At 42.4% G+C, this 18,062-nt stretch overlaps 1 protein-coding gene across 2 annotated transcripts in view; it reads right to left on the bottom strand.

Moving 5' to 3' along the window:
* The window catches only part of kbtbd8 (kelch repeat and BTB (POZ) domain containing 8), a 38,861-nt gene extending 30,662 nt beyond the window's left edge, over positions 1–8,199 (bottom strand). The window contains exon 1 of one of the 2 annotated variants that reach the window (XM_041191462.1): positions 8,100–8,199. In XM_041191462.1, the coding sequence (XP_041047396.1) occupies positions 8,100–8,115 (16 nt within the window). In that variant the 5' untranslated portion in view covers positions 8,116–8,199. The remainder of the gene's footprint in view (positions 1–8,099) is intronic. The other variant, XM_041191463.1, reaches the window with a different exon arrangement.
* Between the last annotated feature and the right edge of the window lie 9,863 nt (positions 8,200–18,062).

Raw genomic sequence — 18,062 nt, 5'->3', positions numbered from 1 at the left:
TCCAGGATTAAATGGTTAAAGGTTCCAGTTTGAATACTAACTTTTATCTTCAGGTATACTTTGCATGTACCTGTATAATCAATGGTTAATCAAGTGCTTTTCAAATCTGACAGAAACTCTCAATTATGTTTATACTATTTATCTCAATTCAAGATTCAATACACTTCAGTTCAAAAACTAGTTTGACTTATTGGATATCAGGAAGTATTTTGTTTTTAAAAAAAACTGCCATACTGAACACAGTAAGCAAACATTTAACAATTTGAAAAACAGAAGCAAAAGTGGGCTTGTACAATTTCTTCCTCGTGACTCTCCAAACCACAGCTAATTAACTTAAATGGTACAAGCAGAATTTCAGGATTTACAACATATTTCACTCTGGCTAGCACAGGATAAAAAGTAATTCACATTCCAATTATTACACATTGGTACGAAGTTGAACCAAAACTGATTAAAAATGAGGCAGAAGCTGAAAGAGTAGGAAGGAAAATCATTTCCTTTTGGATTGTTTTTCCTCCCTCAACTCAATCAGTCATCTTCCAAATATTCCAACAGAAAATCTAATCACCCGCTACTGCTTAACCATCCTTTCAGACTGCAGAAAATCCTGCCCATGATTTCAAACATTACAACAAGAGTCACTGGTTTACAATAACGGAGGTCAAATTCCACTTTATTACCGTCAGACACCTGAATTTTAAAATCAAATTTGGGAACTTTATGATTGACTATTTCCCACATCTGTGGCCACCATATTGCAAGTTGGGTTGGCTTCGCCTGAACTTGGAGATCATGCAAAAGTATAAATTTATGTTTGACCTTTTAAAATATTGTGCATGTCAACAATTTACTGAAGACCAAAGTAGACTTCCACATTAGTGGGCTTAACATTCACCAACAGGACTCCTACTCCATGCTAATTAACCAAAGAATGTCTATTAATATATTCAAATAAAAACAGCCACGTGTACTGTCTTATTTCTGATTCTATTAGATGCATCAACACCAAATTAGAGAAAAAAAACCTCAATAATCTATATCAACATTAAAATTCAAAGCACCAATTTCATGGGGGACTGATTTTGAGTTGGAAAGAAGTTTTAATTAATGGGATTTTACAAGATGCACTGGTCTCTTGTTAATCTAGGAAGTGTCCTTTGTTATCAAATTAATTTTGCAAAATTTTAAATCAATTACATTAAGCCTAAAGTATACTTGTGGTCAGTGTGTTAACAGGTTGTACAGATAAGGAAAATCACAGTGCTGGCCCTTGTGCTGGGTTAGGCAGTATCAGCCACACAAGAGACAAGGATGCAACATCTATCAGCTATAAACTCCTTTGAGACATCCCACAATCATGAGAGGCACTACATAAACGCAAGTTCTTGGTTTCTTTTGGACTCGATTCATCTGGCTACATAGGTTAAAAAATAATCAACCTGGGTTGCAGCGATTCATGAATATGCACTGTACATGGGGACTGGATTGGACTACCACTAGCTACGGTTACTGACTGTAAATGCAAATATGAATAACTAATTCAGTGAAATCTTAGACAGTTGAAAGCCCCCAAAAACATGATCTTAACAGTACCTTCAGGGTGAGAAAGAAAATTTGGTTATGGTGGGGCCTAAATGTTTTTAAAAATACGGATGGCAGCAGAATGGAAACAAATTGCACCATACTATGTCTGGTCCTCAGGTGACATGCACCCTCTCTACATTGGACCATTACAATTATGAAAGTTGAAGGTGATGTTTTGGGACAGTATTTTTATAGTTAGGGTAAAATGAAAGGGGGGGGGGTGTTGTTGTCAGGTGTCATGTGATCTGCTCTGCAGTCTGCCTGGCAGTAAGCCTGGGTTGTTTGATTGGTAGAGATCAAAGGAAGGCTTAGATTGTTTTATCTTGGGAAGAAGATGCAGGGTGTTTGCTTGGAGACGATGGCAGTGGCCTGTGTGTTAAGAGTGGAGACTCAGTCTCCCAAAGTCCCAGAAAGGTGCTAAAAGTATTGGGTTGTAAACCATTGTGCTGTAAGCTGTCCACTTAAGATGAAAGGGTGTTGGGGTCAAGCATAGCTACTCAGCATTTCTGCCTGAATGCAAGGCTAATGCATTTCACATTGCATAGCGAAGAGTGCAGAGGATGTCACTTTTGAGATCAGGTTACAGACTTCCCAACAAATCAATGAATATCACAGACAGACAGCAGTCATGTGGTCAGTAGGGAGAAGAGGATGCTTGGCTTTGCAAGCTACCACAGCCAGATGAGGGAGGAAGACCATCTTTATTCAAAGAGATGCATCCTACAGCCATGTAAGGATGCCAGGAAATTCAACCTGGTGTGGCCAGAGGGAAAGAATCATCGCAACAGGCTTTACTGCTGGTAGTAGATTTAGGAAACTCACCAAAAACTAAGTGCCTGCAGATGGTCATCCAAAGTTACTACTTGGCGAAACATGGAAACACGAACCCATTGTTAGCTGGGATTGACTGTGGACTGTTTGCTATAAGGACAGTAATTCCATAGAGTGTGCAATGTGTGCCAAGTATAAAAGGAGAACAGTCCTTTCTGTATTTGTAAGTATAAGCTGCCTACAAAAAGGGTATTTAGTCAACAGTGTTTTAATCATTTGTTACAGTAAAAGTCATAAAACGTGAAATCTTGCCATATTATCCTTTTCAGCTATTAACGGGAAGCTCAAATCATTTTTTCCCCTCAAAGTTATCAGTCTCTAAAGAGATTGTAACAGCAGGTGGATGTGTTGATCAGCAACTCTATGCATCTTAATCAAGACAGGCACTGAATATAATGGTGGTGTGCAGTCATTTGACCTTTAGGCATCGATTTCCAGCAACTTCATCTCAAACCTTTGACTACAGCATATGCTTTTACATTTGTGAAAGAATATATTCAAGACAGTTTATGAAATTCTAGTCATCTTAATACCCTGGACATAGCAAGTTCAACATTGCACACTAACATGCTTATTACCATTTGCTCATGTAGAGGTTTGGGCAAGGATGTGCCAACCATGAGGCCAACTCCCCCCAAATGAATGCAGAGAGATAAGCCTTTCTTTTCCACAACCATCTTGCCAAAAATTCACCCCACAATTTGACCCTGGATTTCAAGAGCCAAATGAAGCCCTTCTGTTGTGGGCTGAGTAGTTCAAGCTATAAACTACATACCTTCCATGCTAATGCCCAATTGACCTGCATTGGGACCTTGTAGTTAATTAAGATAGGAAAGGTTGAAGCATCCTTTTCACCTCTTATTGTCTTGAAGAACTGTGCACAAATCAATGTTGGCTTCACAACCAGAAATCCCAGATATTAATATGAAATGAACCATTGAGGTAATGACTTCTATTTTTTTTCTAAAAAATAGCCTGGAGATTTTCAAAGCTAGAATCCCATATTTGAATACTGAATTTTTGTGCAGCTCTCTATAGGAAGCATGCTAAGGCCATAGACAGTAGTGTAGAAATACATGTACAACAGGAAACTTGAAAGAAATGGGACTGTTCACTAGAGATTATGGGGAGAAGTAATAGAAATTATAGAATTAAAAAGGAATGAACTGCATAGATAAAAAGGCGAACTCCAGCAGCTGAGGAGTTTGGAATGGACAGCCTGATACAACATGAAGTGTAAGATTTCAGGAGAACCAAACTTAGCTTTCACAAGCCTGTTTAAAGCTATGTGATGCAGTATTTGAGTTAGCAACTGAAGCAGAAACGTTTTTCATGGAATGCGGACATTGTTGCCAAGGCCAGCATTTATTGAGGAGGTGGTGAGTAGCTTTCTTGAACCCTTTCAATCTGTGTGATGTAGGTACTCTCAGTGGTGCTAGGTAAGGGTTCCTGGATTTTGACTCCCCAACAGTGAAGTAAAAGGCAATATACTCCCAAGTCACGATGGTGTGTAATTTTGAGGGGAACTTGCAGCTGTTGGGCTTCCCATGTGCCTGCCCTTGTACTTCTAGATGGTAGAAGCCGCAGGTTTGGGAGGAGCTGTTGAAGAAGCGAAGGTGAGTTGCTGCACTGCATCTGGTACTAGGTATGCACTGCTGCCATTGTGCACTTTCGGTGCAGGGAGTGAATGCTGAAGGTAGATGATGGGTGCAATCATGCGGACTGCTTTATCGTGGATGGCGTTGAGCTAGTGTCATTGGAGCAGCATTCATCCAAGCAAATTGAGAGTTTTCCACCAGGCTCCTGACTTATTGATGATGGAAAGGCTTTGCGGAGTCACTCACTGCAAGATTCTCAACATTTAACCTGCTTTTGCAGTCACAGTTTTCATGTGGTTAGTTCAATTAAGTTTCTGGTCAACAATAACCCCAGGATGTTGATGGGGGGAGCATGCGCAAGGGGAGGTGGTGGAATTCAGCAATGGTAATGGGAGTGGTTAAGACCCTTTTGTTGGAGACGGTTGGTCATTGCCAGGCACTGTATGACACAAATGTTACTTACCACTTAGCAGCCCAAAGCTCCTGCTTCATTCTTTGTAGACTTGCAAATGGAATGGAACAGTGTAATCATTAGCAAATTTCCCCACTTCTGATAAATGGAAGGTCATTGATGAAGAAGTTAAGATTACTGCCTAGGACACTACTCTGAGGAACTCCTGCAGCGATGTCCCAGGATGACTGGTATTCAGCTACCACAACTTCCTTTTTCTTTATTCATTTATGGGATGTGGCTGGCTAGGCCAGCATCTATTGCCCATCTTGCCCTTGAGAAGGTGGTGGTGAGTTGCCTTCCTGAACAGCTGCAGTCCCTGTGGTGTAGGTGCTAGAGTGCTGGGGAGAGGGGGGAGAGTTCTAGGATTTTGACCCAGTGACAGTGAAGGAATGGTGATATATTTCCAAGTCAGGATGGTGAGAGGCCTGAAGGGGAACTTTCAGGTGGTGGTATTCCCATGTGTCTGCTGCCCTTATCCTTCTAGACGGTAGCTGTGGGCTTGGAAGGTGCTGCCTAAGGAGCCTTGAAGAGTTTCCACAGTGCATCTTGTAGATGGTACACACTGCTGCTTTATGATAGATATTACTCCAGCCAGTGGGGAGTTTTACCAAGATTTCCACTGACTTCCATTTTAGGCCACAGAGTCAAATGCTGCCTTGATGTCAAGGGCAGTCTCACCTGGTGTTTAGCTTATTTGACCATATTTGGACCAAGGCTCTAATGAGGTCTGAAACAGACTGATCATGACAAAATGCAAACTGAACATTAGCGAGTAAAGTTATTAGTAAGTGCCATATGACAGCACTGCCAGTGGCAGCTTCCATCACTTTGCTGCTGATGGTGTGGTAAAAGGCTGGATTGGATTTATCCACTTTTGGTGGATAAAACATAACATGCACAAATTTTCCACTTTGCTAGACAGATGCCAGGTGGTCCATCCAGTTTTATCCTCATTAGAGGGCAGTTAAGAGTTAACTATATTGCTGTGGATCTGGAGTTACATGTCAACCAGATTAAGCAAGGGCGACAGACTTCATTCCCTAATGGATATTAGTAAACCTGATGAGTCTTTTTTAATGACAATCCAATAGTTTTATGATCATTAGTATTAACAACAACTTTTTATTCCTGATTTGTCTAATTAACTGGGTTAAATGCCTCAGCTGCCATAGTGGGATTTGAATGCATGTCTCCAGATCATTAGTGCAAGCCTCTGGATTACTAGCCCAGTAACAGACATTTAAGAGTAGATTAGTTAAGTGCTTGAAGATAGAGATAAAGGCAAATGAGATAAAAACCAGCAAAAACTGGTTGTGTTAGCCTACTTCAGTGTTGCAATTCCCATCAGATAGCCAAATAGTAATGACAACAAATAGAAGGCACTAGACAGCAGACATATTCTCCAGCTTTACAAAGAAAACCCCAATTCTTTCCAAAATGCCTGAAACAAGCACTCAACACTACCCTTTACAAAGAAAAATAGGAAAATGCCAGAATCTATTATTAAGGAGGATGTTTAGAAAATCACAATACAATGATGCAGTCAACATCATTTTGTGAAAGAGAAATAGTATTGAAAAAATTATTAGAGCACCATGACGATGTAACAAGCAGAGGGATAACGGAGAACCAGTCGATGTGTATTTGGATTTCCAAAAGGCATTTATGAAGTGCCACGTAAAAGCCTACAGAAGAGAAGAGCTCAAGGTGTTGTGGGTGATATTTTAGCATGCAAAGATGATTGGTTAACTAACAGGAAAGAGAGTCCCTAAATAAATTAATCATTTTCAGGCTGGCAAACTGTAACTAGTGAAGTGCCATAGGGGTCAGTGCTGGGGCCTCAACTATTTATAATCTATATTAATGATATGGATGAAGGGACAGAGTGTATTGTTGCCAAGTTTGCTGATAATATAAAGATAGGTAGAAAAGCAAGTTGTGAGGAGGGTACAAAGAGTCTGCAAAGGGATACAGAGCAAAAATGTGTCAGATGACATATAATGTGAGAAAATGTGAGAACGTCCACTTTGGAAGGAAAACAGAAAAGCAGATTATTTAAATTGTGGGAGATTGCAGAATGCCCAGTACAGAGGGATCTCAGTGTCCTGGTACATGAATCACAAAGTTAACATGCAGGTACAGCGAGTAATTGGAAGGCAAATAGAATATTGGCATTTATTGCAGTCAGGACGTCTTGCTACAACCGTCCATGACTTTGTTGAGACCACACCTGGAGTGCCATGTACAGTTTTGGTCTCCTTAAGGATATATTTGTATTGGAAGCAGTTCAGTGAAGGTTCACTGGGCTGATTCCTGGGATTAAAGAGTTTTCTTATAAGGAAAGGTTGAGCAAGTTGGGTCTATACTCATTGGAGTTTAGAAAAATTGAGAGATCTTGTTGAAACATACAAAATTCTGAGGGGGCTTGATAGGGTAGGTACTGGGAAGACGTTTCCTCTCATGGATCAAGGGTTATGGGGCAGACAAGAAAGTGGAGTTAAAGCTACAATCAGATCAGCCATGATCTTACTGAATGGTGGAGCAAGCTCAATAGGCCAAATGGCCTATTCCTGCTTCTAGTTCTTATCTTATGCTATCCAACACATGGCAAATAAGATGAGCAAATGCTCAAGAAAAGTTTGCTCAGTTAGTCTCACAACTGGTCAAACTAGCCAACTCCAATCTTAGAGTTAAAATACACATCTTGAATTCAGCTAGGTTGCCAAAAATCAATTAAAGTGGATGTCCCAAAAACTGATGATCTAGACTACAGTACAGTAAAGCTACAACTTGCTTCTCAAATTTCATACAAGTGAAAACATCAGTCTGATCCTTTCAAATTACTCCTTGGTCTTCCCAACAATATGCATGAAATTACATTGTTACATTTCAATTAAGTACCCCCCAAATGTTTAACCTCATTTTAAAAACACAGATATAGAGCACAGCAATTAAGAAACACATTCCATGGGAAAGTGCCTTTAGTACTATCCCAAGCAAAAGTACCCAATTTAACCTCATAAGGTAGTCGAACACATCTTAACCACAAATACTCGTATCAAAGCCTTTGTTCGTATTCGTAGTTAGCTAATCAAATCAATTAAAACATATTCCTCTTCATTTCTGAAGGCATATTGAAAGTATCACGCTATTGCGGTTCACTAAGAAATTACTTCTTTCTTGGAATTAAATGAACGAGTTTTAAAGTCGAGCAATCACAATTGTTTAGACCATGACAAGGAAGAGATCCTCTTCACCTAAACCTCAGGGGGAAGGATCAAACAAAAGCAAAAAAACAAACTCCCCTCGAAGGGACAGAGAATACAAAAGGTAGAAGTTGCCAAGAATGAGCAACAGCAGAGGGCAGTTCCCCCAGGCACTGGGCCTACCAAGCTTCCCCCTAACCCTGAACTACCCCCTCCCTAAGCGGCGGCCCATTGTTTCCAGGGCTGCTCTGCTCCACTCCCTCTCTCCCTCCCTCCCTCCCTCCCTCTCAGGGCTGCCCTTCGGCACCCAGCCGCTCACAGAGGCCTTCCAAACCGGGCTTTAACGGTACGGTATTACCGGCGACCGCCACTGTCCCCCTCCCCGCGCCTCTGAAACAATAAATGGCGAAAGGCCGAATTACTGACCCGCTGCTGCAGCCATTCTAACCGCCTCGACTGACGGCAGAGCAGCTTCCCCTTCACCTCACGCAGCCGCCGCCGGCTCAGCAAAAGCCAATCAGCAAAGGGGCCGGCCCGCGCCTGTGCCCGTGCGCCCCCGCCCCCCGGCGCGCGCCCATGCGCGCCCCCGGCCCGCGCGGCTCGCCCCCGCGCCTTCGCCATTCCATCCCGCTGTCGGATAGGATCAGTGCCAGACTTAAGTTTCTATGTGTGCGCGCCTGGGGAACCAGTTACCGATGGTTCAGAGCAACTTCCCTCTGCTAACTTTTTAGGGTGAATTTAAAATCTGACAACGTATCACGTCAGCTCTCTTTTCGTGCAGAAAATGGAGAAGTGAAAATATCAATAGACTGTTATAACCAGCATTGGCAACAGTTGGACTCGTGGAATGGTTACAGCGCAGGAGGCCATTCGGTCGGTTGTGTCAGTTCCAGTTCTCCACAAAAGCAGCTGAGGTGGCCTCACTCGCCACCTTTTCCACGTAGCCCTCTTCTTTTTCTCTTCAGATAATTATCCAATTCTCCTTTGAAGGCCTAGACTCAATTTGCCTCCATCACACTCGTAGGCAGTCCATTCCAGATCCTAGCTATTGGCTGTGTAAAAAAGATTTTCCTCTTGTCACAATTTCCTCCTTTGCCAACCTCACACTATCACAGTATCTTTACAGTGCAGAATGAAGCCATTAGGCGTATCTAGTCTGCACTGGTCCTCTGAAAGAGCATTCCACCTTGTCCCGCTCTCCTGCCATATCCCCATAACTTTGCACATTCTCTCTTTTCAGGTAGCAATCCAATTCCCTTTTGAATACCTCGCTCGAATTGCCTCCACCACCCTTTCAGGAAATTTGTTCCAGACTCCAACCACACTCTGGGTGAAAATTTTTTTCATCATCACATTTTTTCCTTTTGCCAATCATTTTGAATCTGTGCCCGCTAGTTCTTGATGTTCTCTTGAGTCAGAACAGATTCTCAGTATTTACCCTGTCCATACCCTTCAGGATCTTGAATATCTCTGTCAAGTCTCCTTTCAGCCTTCTTTTCTCCAAGGAGAACAATCCCAACTTATCCAATCTATCCTCATAGCTACAGTTCTTCATCCCAGGAATTGTTCTTGTTGAATCTCCTCTGTACTATCTCCAATGCCTTCACATCCTTCCTCAAGTATGGCACCCAGAACTGGATGCAGTACTCCAGATGAGGCCTAACTTGTGTTTTATAGAAGTTCCAACATGACCTCCTTACTCTTGTACTCAATGTCCCTAATAATAAAGCCTTTGGTACTATATGCTTTATTAACTGCTCTTTCAACATGCCTTGGCATCTTCAATGACCAATACGACAAGGTCTCTCTGTTCCTGCACCTCCTTTAGGGGGTTTCCCTTTATTTTACACCATCTCACTAAATCTTTCCTGCCAAAACGAATCACCTCTCACTTCTTTGCATTGAACTTCATCTGTCTAATCCACCAATATGTCTATTTCCTTTTGAAGTTCAAGACTATCCCTATCACAGTTGACAACATTTCCAATCTTCGTGTCATCTGCAAATTTTAAAATCATTCTATGCACACTACCGTCTAGGTCATTAATATATATCAGGAAGAGCAAGGGTCCCAACACTGACCCCTGAGGAACTCCACCACAAATCTTCCTCCAATCTGAAAAACACTCCCTGTTTCCTGTCATTCAGCCAATTTCTTATCCAAGCGCTTACTTTCCCTTTTATTCCATGACCTGGAATTTTGCTCACAAGTCTGTTGTGTGGCACAGTATCAAATGCCTTTTGAAAATCCATATACACCACATTAACAACGTTTCCTTTATCAACCTTCTCTGTTATCTCCTCAAATAACTCCAGCAAGTTAGTTTGACATGATTTTCCCTTGATGAATCCATGCTGAATTTCCTTAATTATCCTACACTTGTCTAAGTGATTATTGATTTTATCCTGTGCTTTAGTTGCCAGAAGTTTGCCTAGCGCTGAGGTCAAACTGACTGTCCTGTAGTTGCCAGCTTTACCCTTGCAAACCTTTTAGAACAAGGGTGTGACATTTGCAGTTCCCCAGTCGTCTAGTGCCTCCCCTGTGTCAAAGGAAGATTGGAAGATTATCATTAGTGCCCCTGCAATTTCCACTCTCACTTCCCTCAGTACCCTTGGATGCATCTCATCCACCCTGGCACTTTATCTATTTTAAGTAAGGATAGCCTTTCCAACACCTCCTTCCTCTCAACTGTAAGTTCTTCGAGTGTACCAGTTACCTCCTCTCTCACCTCAGCCCGAGTAGCAAGTTCTTCCTTTGTAAAGACAGATGCAAAGTACCCGTTCAACACCTCCGCTATTTCTCCAGCCTCCACATGCAAGAACCCTTTTTTGTCCCTAATCAGCCCTACTCTTTCTTTTACCACCCTTTTATTATTTACATGCTTATAGAAGACCTTGGGATTCCCTTTTATGTTCGCTGCCAGCTTCTTTTCATGCTCTCCCCTTGCTTTTCTCATTAGTTTCTTCATTTCCCCTCTTGTCCTTCTATATTCAGCCTGATTGTCCATAATATTTTCTGCCTAACATCTGTCGTATGCACACTTCTTCCTTTTCATGTTTACCTCTCTCTCTCTCGTCATCCAGGGTGCTCTGGATTTGTTTGTCCTACCTTTCCCCTTCAAGGGAATATATTTTGACATTGACTTTTTCTTTGAAGGTGGCCCATTGTTCAGCCACTGTCTTTTCTGCCAACATTTGATTCCAACTCACTCGATTCAGATGCATTCTCATCCCATTGAAGTTGGCTTTCCCCCAATTAATTATCCCTGCTCTGTATTGTTCTCTTTTCTTTACCATGATTAACCTAAACCTTATGATACAATGGTCACTGTCCCCTAGAGGCTCTCCCATTGATACTTGATCCACTTACATTAACTCATTCCCCAGAACCAGGTCCAAAAGTGCATGTCCTCTCTGGAAATATACTGCTGCAAAAAATTATCTTGAACACATTCCAGGAACTCTCACCCTTCTTGTCTTTTTGTACTATTCCTATCTCAGTCTATTTGGATAATTGAAGTCCCCCATTATGATTTCTCGGTAATTCTTGCACCTCTCCGTAATTTCTTTGCAAATTTGTTTCTCCAAAAACCTTCCACTAGTTGATGGTCTATATACTACACCAATCAATGTTATTGCACATTTTCCATTCCTTATCTCTAGCCAGAAAGATTCTGTCCTTGACCCCCCCGGAACATCCTCTCTCTCCAGTACTGTCATGCCCTCTTTAACCAATATTGCCACCCTGTCTCCAACCACCGCCCCCCCAGCCCCCAACACTTTCTTCCTTTCCTGTCTCTCCCAAATACCTTGTATCCAGTAATATTTAATGCCCATTCCTGGCCTTCTTTGAGCCAGATCTCTGTTATAGCAATATTATCACAATTCCGTTTGTCAACCTGTGCCTGCAGTTCACCAATCTTATTAATTACACTCCTTGCATTCACTTAGATGCACATTAGCCCTGATTTAGGCTTTACTTTCCCACTTATTCTGAACCCATCTAATGCCTTAGTGTTGCCTACTCTAATTCTATTAAACTCTTCAAGTATTCTATCTACCTTGATGGAACTCTCTGATATATTCTCATTATCAGTTGATACTTCTCTACTTCCCACTGCCAGTTTTTCTCCTCTGCACTCTGGATTTCCCCTCAGGTTCCAATACACCTGCCAATCTAACTTAAACCTTCCCCAACTGCACAAGCAAACCTCCCCGCAAGGACATTAGTCCCAGTCCTGTTAAAGTGTAACCAGTCCTTCTTGTACAGGGCCCACCTGCCCCAGAACAGACCCCAATGCCTCAGGAGTCTAAAACCCTCCCTTCTACTCCATTTCTCCAGCCACTTGTTAAACTGCTGAATCTTCCTATTCTTACGTTCCCTAACACATGGCAGTGGGAGTAATCCTGAGATTACTGCTCTTGAAGTCCTGCTTTTTAATTCCCTCCCTAACTCCCTAAAATCTGCTTCCAGGACTTCACCCCTTTTCCTACCTATGTCATTGGTCCAATGTGGACATCGACCTTGGCTGTTCACCCTTCCCAAAAAGAATGTCCTGCAGCCGCTCTGTGACATCCTTGACCCTGGCACCAAGGAGGCAACATACCATCCTGGAGTCACGTCTACGGCTACAGAAACATCTGCCTGTTCCCTGAACTATGGAATCTCCTAACACTATAGCACTTCCACTCTTCCTCCTCCCCTCCTATGCAGCTGAGCCATCTGTGGTGCCAGGAACTTGGCTCTTGCTACAGTCCTCTGAGGAACTATCTCGCTCACCAGTTTCCAAAATGGAAAAGCAGTTAGACAGTGAGATAGCCTCAGGGGATTCCTGCACTACCTGCCTTTTTCTCTTAGATACTCTGGCAGTCACCCAATCCCCCTCTACCTGTGTACTTCTTAGCCACAGTCTGACCATCTCTCTAAACATGCTATCCACGTAATCCTCAGCCTTGTGAATGCACCATAGTGACTCCAGCCACCACTCAAGCTCCACAACTCGGAGCTCAAGTTTCTGCAGCTCGTGACACTTCCTGCAGATGTAGTCAATTAGGGCACTTTGTGCCTCCACGACTTTCCAACTTCCTTCAATCAATGTCCAATGGGAACAGCTTCTCCCTATCTATTCTGTCCAGAACCCTCATGATTTTGAACACCTCTATCAAATCTCCTCTAAATCTTTTCTTTTGCAAGGACAACTGCCCCAGGTTCTCCAAGCTATCTATGTAACTGAAGCTACTCATCCCAGAATTATTCTTGTGGATCATTCCTGTAGCCTTTCTAATGCCTTCACATTCTTAAGTGACATTGCACAAGGGAGGCAAGACCAAGTATGTACTTTAGATGAAGTGGGATTTTGAGAATGCAGGACAATTATAACTGGAGTAGGCAGACATTGTTTAGTTTCTTCATTGTTTCATTATAATAAGTTTTCCATTAAAATTCCTTTTGTCCATTTTTCTACTTGTAAGTTGCTATGGAAACTTACATTTTAATTACACCTCCCCACCAGTGGGGATCACATTTTGGGAAGGATGCCAAGGTTTTGGAGAGGTTGCAGAGAAACTAGAGAAGCTGGAGTTGTTTTCCTTAGATTAAGGAATGTTAAGGAGAAACTTTATAGAGTTGTTCAAGATAATGAACAGTTTTGATAGAGTAAATAAGGAGAAACTGTTTCCAGTGGTAGAAGAATTGGTATCCAGAGGATACAGGTTTAAGAAGAGGTGGAGCGGGAGCGGAGCGGCAGTATAAAGAGCAGGAGTTTATGTGTGAGGGAGCTGGTTCTCACCCAGACATTCGGTGGTGCTGGAATTCAAAAGGAGTGATATCAGGACAAGGGAGAGAGCTGATTGGTAGGTAGTGAGTAAGTTGTTTTTTTCTCACTTTAAAGTGACATTACAGAAGGTAAGAATCTCATTTGTTTTTTTTAAGAAAATCTAAATAATTTTCTACTTGGCTTAGATTTAAGGAAACAGTCTTTTAATTAAAAACAAACAAAAAGTATTGCAAGGGAGCTCAGTCCTGTGTGTTGTATGGCCTGCAGCATGTGGAATTCTCAGACAATCCTTGCAGCCTGGATGACCACATGTGCAGAAAGTGCCACCGGCTTGACCAGCCTGAGAAACGGGTTTTGGAACTTGAGCAACAGCTGGAGACACAGTGGTGCCTCCGTGAGGCTGAGAGTTACGTGGATAGTGCGTTTTTAGATGTGGTCACTTTGCAGCGTACAGAGGTGCAGTCAGAGAGGGAATGGGTGACCATCATTCAGAAGAAGGGAGGCAGGCAGGTAGTCAGAAAAGCCCCAGAGTGCATCTCACTCAAGAATCATTTTTGTGTGTTGGAAAACTGTGAGGGTGAAGGTTCCTCTGGAGACTGCAGCCAGAGCCAATCTCGTGGCACTGTGGGTGGCTAAGCTGCACAAGTGGGGAGGAGTAAGAGTGCAAGAGCTATAGTGGTAGGAGACTCAATAGTGAGGGGTGCTGACAGCTGCTTTTGCGGCTGTAGACGTGACTCCAGGATGGTGTGTTGCCTCTCTGGTGCCAGGGTCAAGATGTCACAGAACGGCAGCAGGGCATTCTGAAGGAAGAGGGCGAACAGTGAAAGGTCATGGTTCACATTAGTACTAACGACATAGGTAGAAAGAAGAATCAGGTCCTGCAACAAGAATTTAGGGAGCCAGCTAGCAGATTAAAAAGCAGGACCTCAAAGGTTGTAATCTCTAGATTACTTCTTGTGCCACGTACTGGTGAGTGTAGGAATAGGAGAATAGAGTGGATGAATGTGTGGCTGAAGAGATGTGCAGGAGGGAGGGCTTTAGTTTCCTGGATCACTGTGTCTTTTTCTGGCGAAACAGGTACAAGTCGGATGGGTTGCACCTGAACCAGCATGGGACCAACATCCTTGCGGGAAGGTTTGCTAGTGCCGCTGAGTTGGGGGTGAGGTTTAAACTAATTTGGCAATGGGATGGGATACAGAGTGGAAGTACAGTAGGGGGTGATGCACAGCCAAATATAGAAGAGAAACTAAGTTAGTCTGGAAGGCAGAGCAAGTATTGACCTGTTAAGGCACAAGGGAATAATGCAAGGGTTGATTGCATCTATTTTAATGCAAGGAGTCTTACAAGTAAGCAGATGAATTGAGGACGTTGATTAACACATGGGAATATAATATTGTTGCTGTCACAGAGACATGGTTGAGGGAAGGGCAGGACTGGCTGCTCATTATTCTTGGGTATAGAATCTTCAGGTGTGACAGGGGAGGTGAATGGGTATAAAAGAAGAGGTGGCATTGCACTATTGATCAAGGAAGCAATTACTGCAGTAAGGTGGGATGCTTTCTTTGAAGGTTCCTCAATAGTGAGGAGGAAAGCCTTAGATTACAGGACGATATAGATGGACTGGTAAGATGGGCAGAGCAGTGACAAATGGAATTTAATCTTGAGAAGTGTGAGATGATGCATTTTGGGAAGACTAAAATGGCAAGGGAATACACAATGAATGGTAGGACCCTTGGAAGTACAGAGGATCAGAGAAACCTGGGTGTACATGTCCATAGATCCCTGAAGGCAGCAGCACAAGTAGATAAGGTGGTTAAGAAGACATATGGGATACTTGCCTTTATTAGCTGAGGCATAGAATAAAAGAGCAGGGAGGTTATGTTATTAAATGCTAGCTGGAGTACTGTGTGCAGTTCTGGTCGCCACACTATAGGAAAGGTATGATTGCACTGGAGATGGTGCAGAGGACATTCACCAGGATGTTGCCTGGGCTGGAGTGTTTCAGCTGTGAAGAGAGACTGGATAGGCTAGGGTTGTTTTCCTTAGAGTAGAGAAGGCTGAGGGGGGACTTGATAGAGTATACAAAATTATGAGGGGCATAGATATGGAGATAGGAAGAAACTTTTCCCCTTAGCAGAGGTGTCAATAACCAGGGGCATAGATTTAAGGTAAGGGGCAGGAGGTTTAGAGGGGATTTGAGGAAAAATCTTTTCACCCAGAGGGTGGTTGGAATCTGGAACACACTGCCTGAGGGGGTGGTAGAGGCAGGAACCCTCACAACATTTAAGAAGTATTTAGATGAGCACTTGAAATGTCACAGCATACAGGGCTAAGGGCCAAGTGCTGGAAAACAGGAATAGAATAGATATGTGCCTGATGGCCGGCACAGAGATGATGGGCTGAAGGTCCTGTTTCTGTGATGTATAACTCTATAACTCTATAACTATACTAAAAAACCCAGAGGCAAGATGAAGATCTATTTTTCAAGCAGTTAGTTGCCAAAATCTGTAATATATTGCCTGTAAGGTGGTGGAAGCTGATTCAATAACGACTTTCAATATGAATTTGATAAATACTTGAAGAGAGGAAAATTGAAGGGCTTTGCAGGAAGCGGGACTATTTGGATAGCTCATTTAAAAAGTTGGCACTGGCAAGTTGGGCCAAATGGCATCACTCTATGATCCTATGACTTTTAATATTTTATGGTCTAACTCTGTGATTTTGAACAGGAAGTCAATATAAAGTGTGGTTTTTAGATGAAGGAATTTAAAGAGGATAATTGGAGGTAGGGGAGGAGAAGCTTAACTGGACAATGATCATACTGTGTCCACAAGGGTAGAGCAGAAGCTTGGGTAATCTGTGGAGTAGCTCATCACCTGAGTGCAAAACCGCTTCACCATCTTCAAGTTCTGATGAATGGCTACAGACCTGAAATGTTAACTCTGTTTCTCTTTCCACAGATGTTGCCCAACCTACTGAGTATTTACGTTTTTATTTCAGATTTCCAGCATCCACGGTATTTTGCTTTTGTGTCACCATTTTTAAGGCTTGTTAGGAGTGTGATGGACTTATCATCATTTGCCATGAAAATGATCAAGAAGCTTATCACTACCAAGGACAGATTAGATTGCTGGACTCAATACCCATTCCCTCCATTGTCAATATACTATGGCTGCAATACTTCTGATCCACACAACATGGTGCAGCAACTCACCAAAATTACTTCAACATTATCTCAGTTTCTTGTGACCTCTATGAGCAAAAAGGACAAAATTGCAATGTTATTAGAACACTTTCACCTTTTAATTCCCCCCCAAAGCACACATTATCCTAACTTTGAATTATATCATTATTCCTTCATCATTGTTGTGTCAATGCCTGGAATTTCCCAACATCAATTTGCACCATAGTTTGTGGTGAAGAAACATGTCAGCTTTTTGGAAACTTTACTAAATATCAGCATTAACTTCTGGTAGTACCAGAAAGCAATTAGGAAAGCTGCTGGGTTAAAGTTGAAACACAACTCGTTCTGTCGAAGGGTCATGAGGACTCGAAACGTCAACTCTTTTCTTCTCCACCGATGCTGCCAGAACTGCTGAGTTTTTCCAGGTAATCCTGTTTTTGTTTTGGATTTCCAGCATCTGCAGTTTTTTTGTTTTCATTCCCTAATCAACCTGGCATTCCTTTCTGATCTGGCCTACACACAAAGAGCCCTTGGCAAAAATTTCCACATTCCCCCATTAAACTAGCCACGAAGACCAACACCAAGTTACTGGCACACAATTGAGTACAGCGTCTATTGGCTAGCTTCAGGCGCTAATCTTAAACTTCTAATATGGAAAACTCATGTTGATTATGAATATAAGCAAAAGAATAGGATTAAGGGTCTCTGCCTGAAATGGGCAATAAATCCTTTGCAGATGTAACTAGAGGGTCTTACACCTGTTTGAAGCTCCCTGTGCAAAATTGGGTTGCTCTGAATGCAAATAACATGGGGCCAGCTGCTTTCAGGAAAACCTTAAAAGGACCACTGGGAAATCCCACTAAAAAGGTACCTTTATAAAAAAATACGTACCTGCCTCTAGAGTGGAAGTTACGGGAATGCTTCTCCCAGCTCTACTCTAGTCCCACAGAACATTGTTGCCCCCCCACCCCCCAATTGCCTCCCCATAACCTCTCTCTTATTATCCTTCATTCTAGATTGTTCCCCTCTTGATTGCCTGCCTTCCCATTTGCCTTCCTTTCCCTTCACTTACTTGAAGCTACAGCTGTCGATGCAGCAATCTGAAATCCCTGGTCTCTTCAGAGTGCCCAACAGGCGTCCACAGCTCACACATCTCATTTAAATGTGGTCCAATATCAGGGGCACCTTGGATATACCCATTGAGACAGATGCAAACAAATTTCTAGGCAAATGGACAGAAATTATAATCTTCTAATAATTTAATTTGTGCAATCAATCGTTTCCTATAATATAACAGTGACTACACTTCAAAAATACTTCATTAGCTGTAAAGCATTTTGGGGCTTCCTAAGGTTGTGAAAGGCATTATATAAATACAAGACTTTGTTTCATTAATTAAAGATCAGTAAAAGACACTGGGCGCACCGC

Source organism: Carcharodon carcharias, chromosome 7 (assembly GCF_017639515.1).
Source record: "Carcharodon carcharias isolate sCarCar2 chromosome 7, sCarCar2.pri, whole genome shotgun sequence".
Classification (NCBI taxonomy): Eukaryota; Metazoa; Chordata; class Chondrichthyes; order Lamniformes; family Lamnidae; genus Carcharodon; species Carcharodon carcharias.
This window is presented reverse-complemented; position numbering and strand designations above follow the sequence as displayed.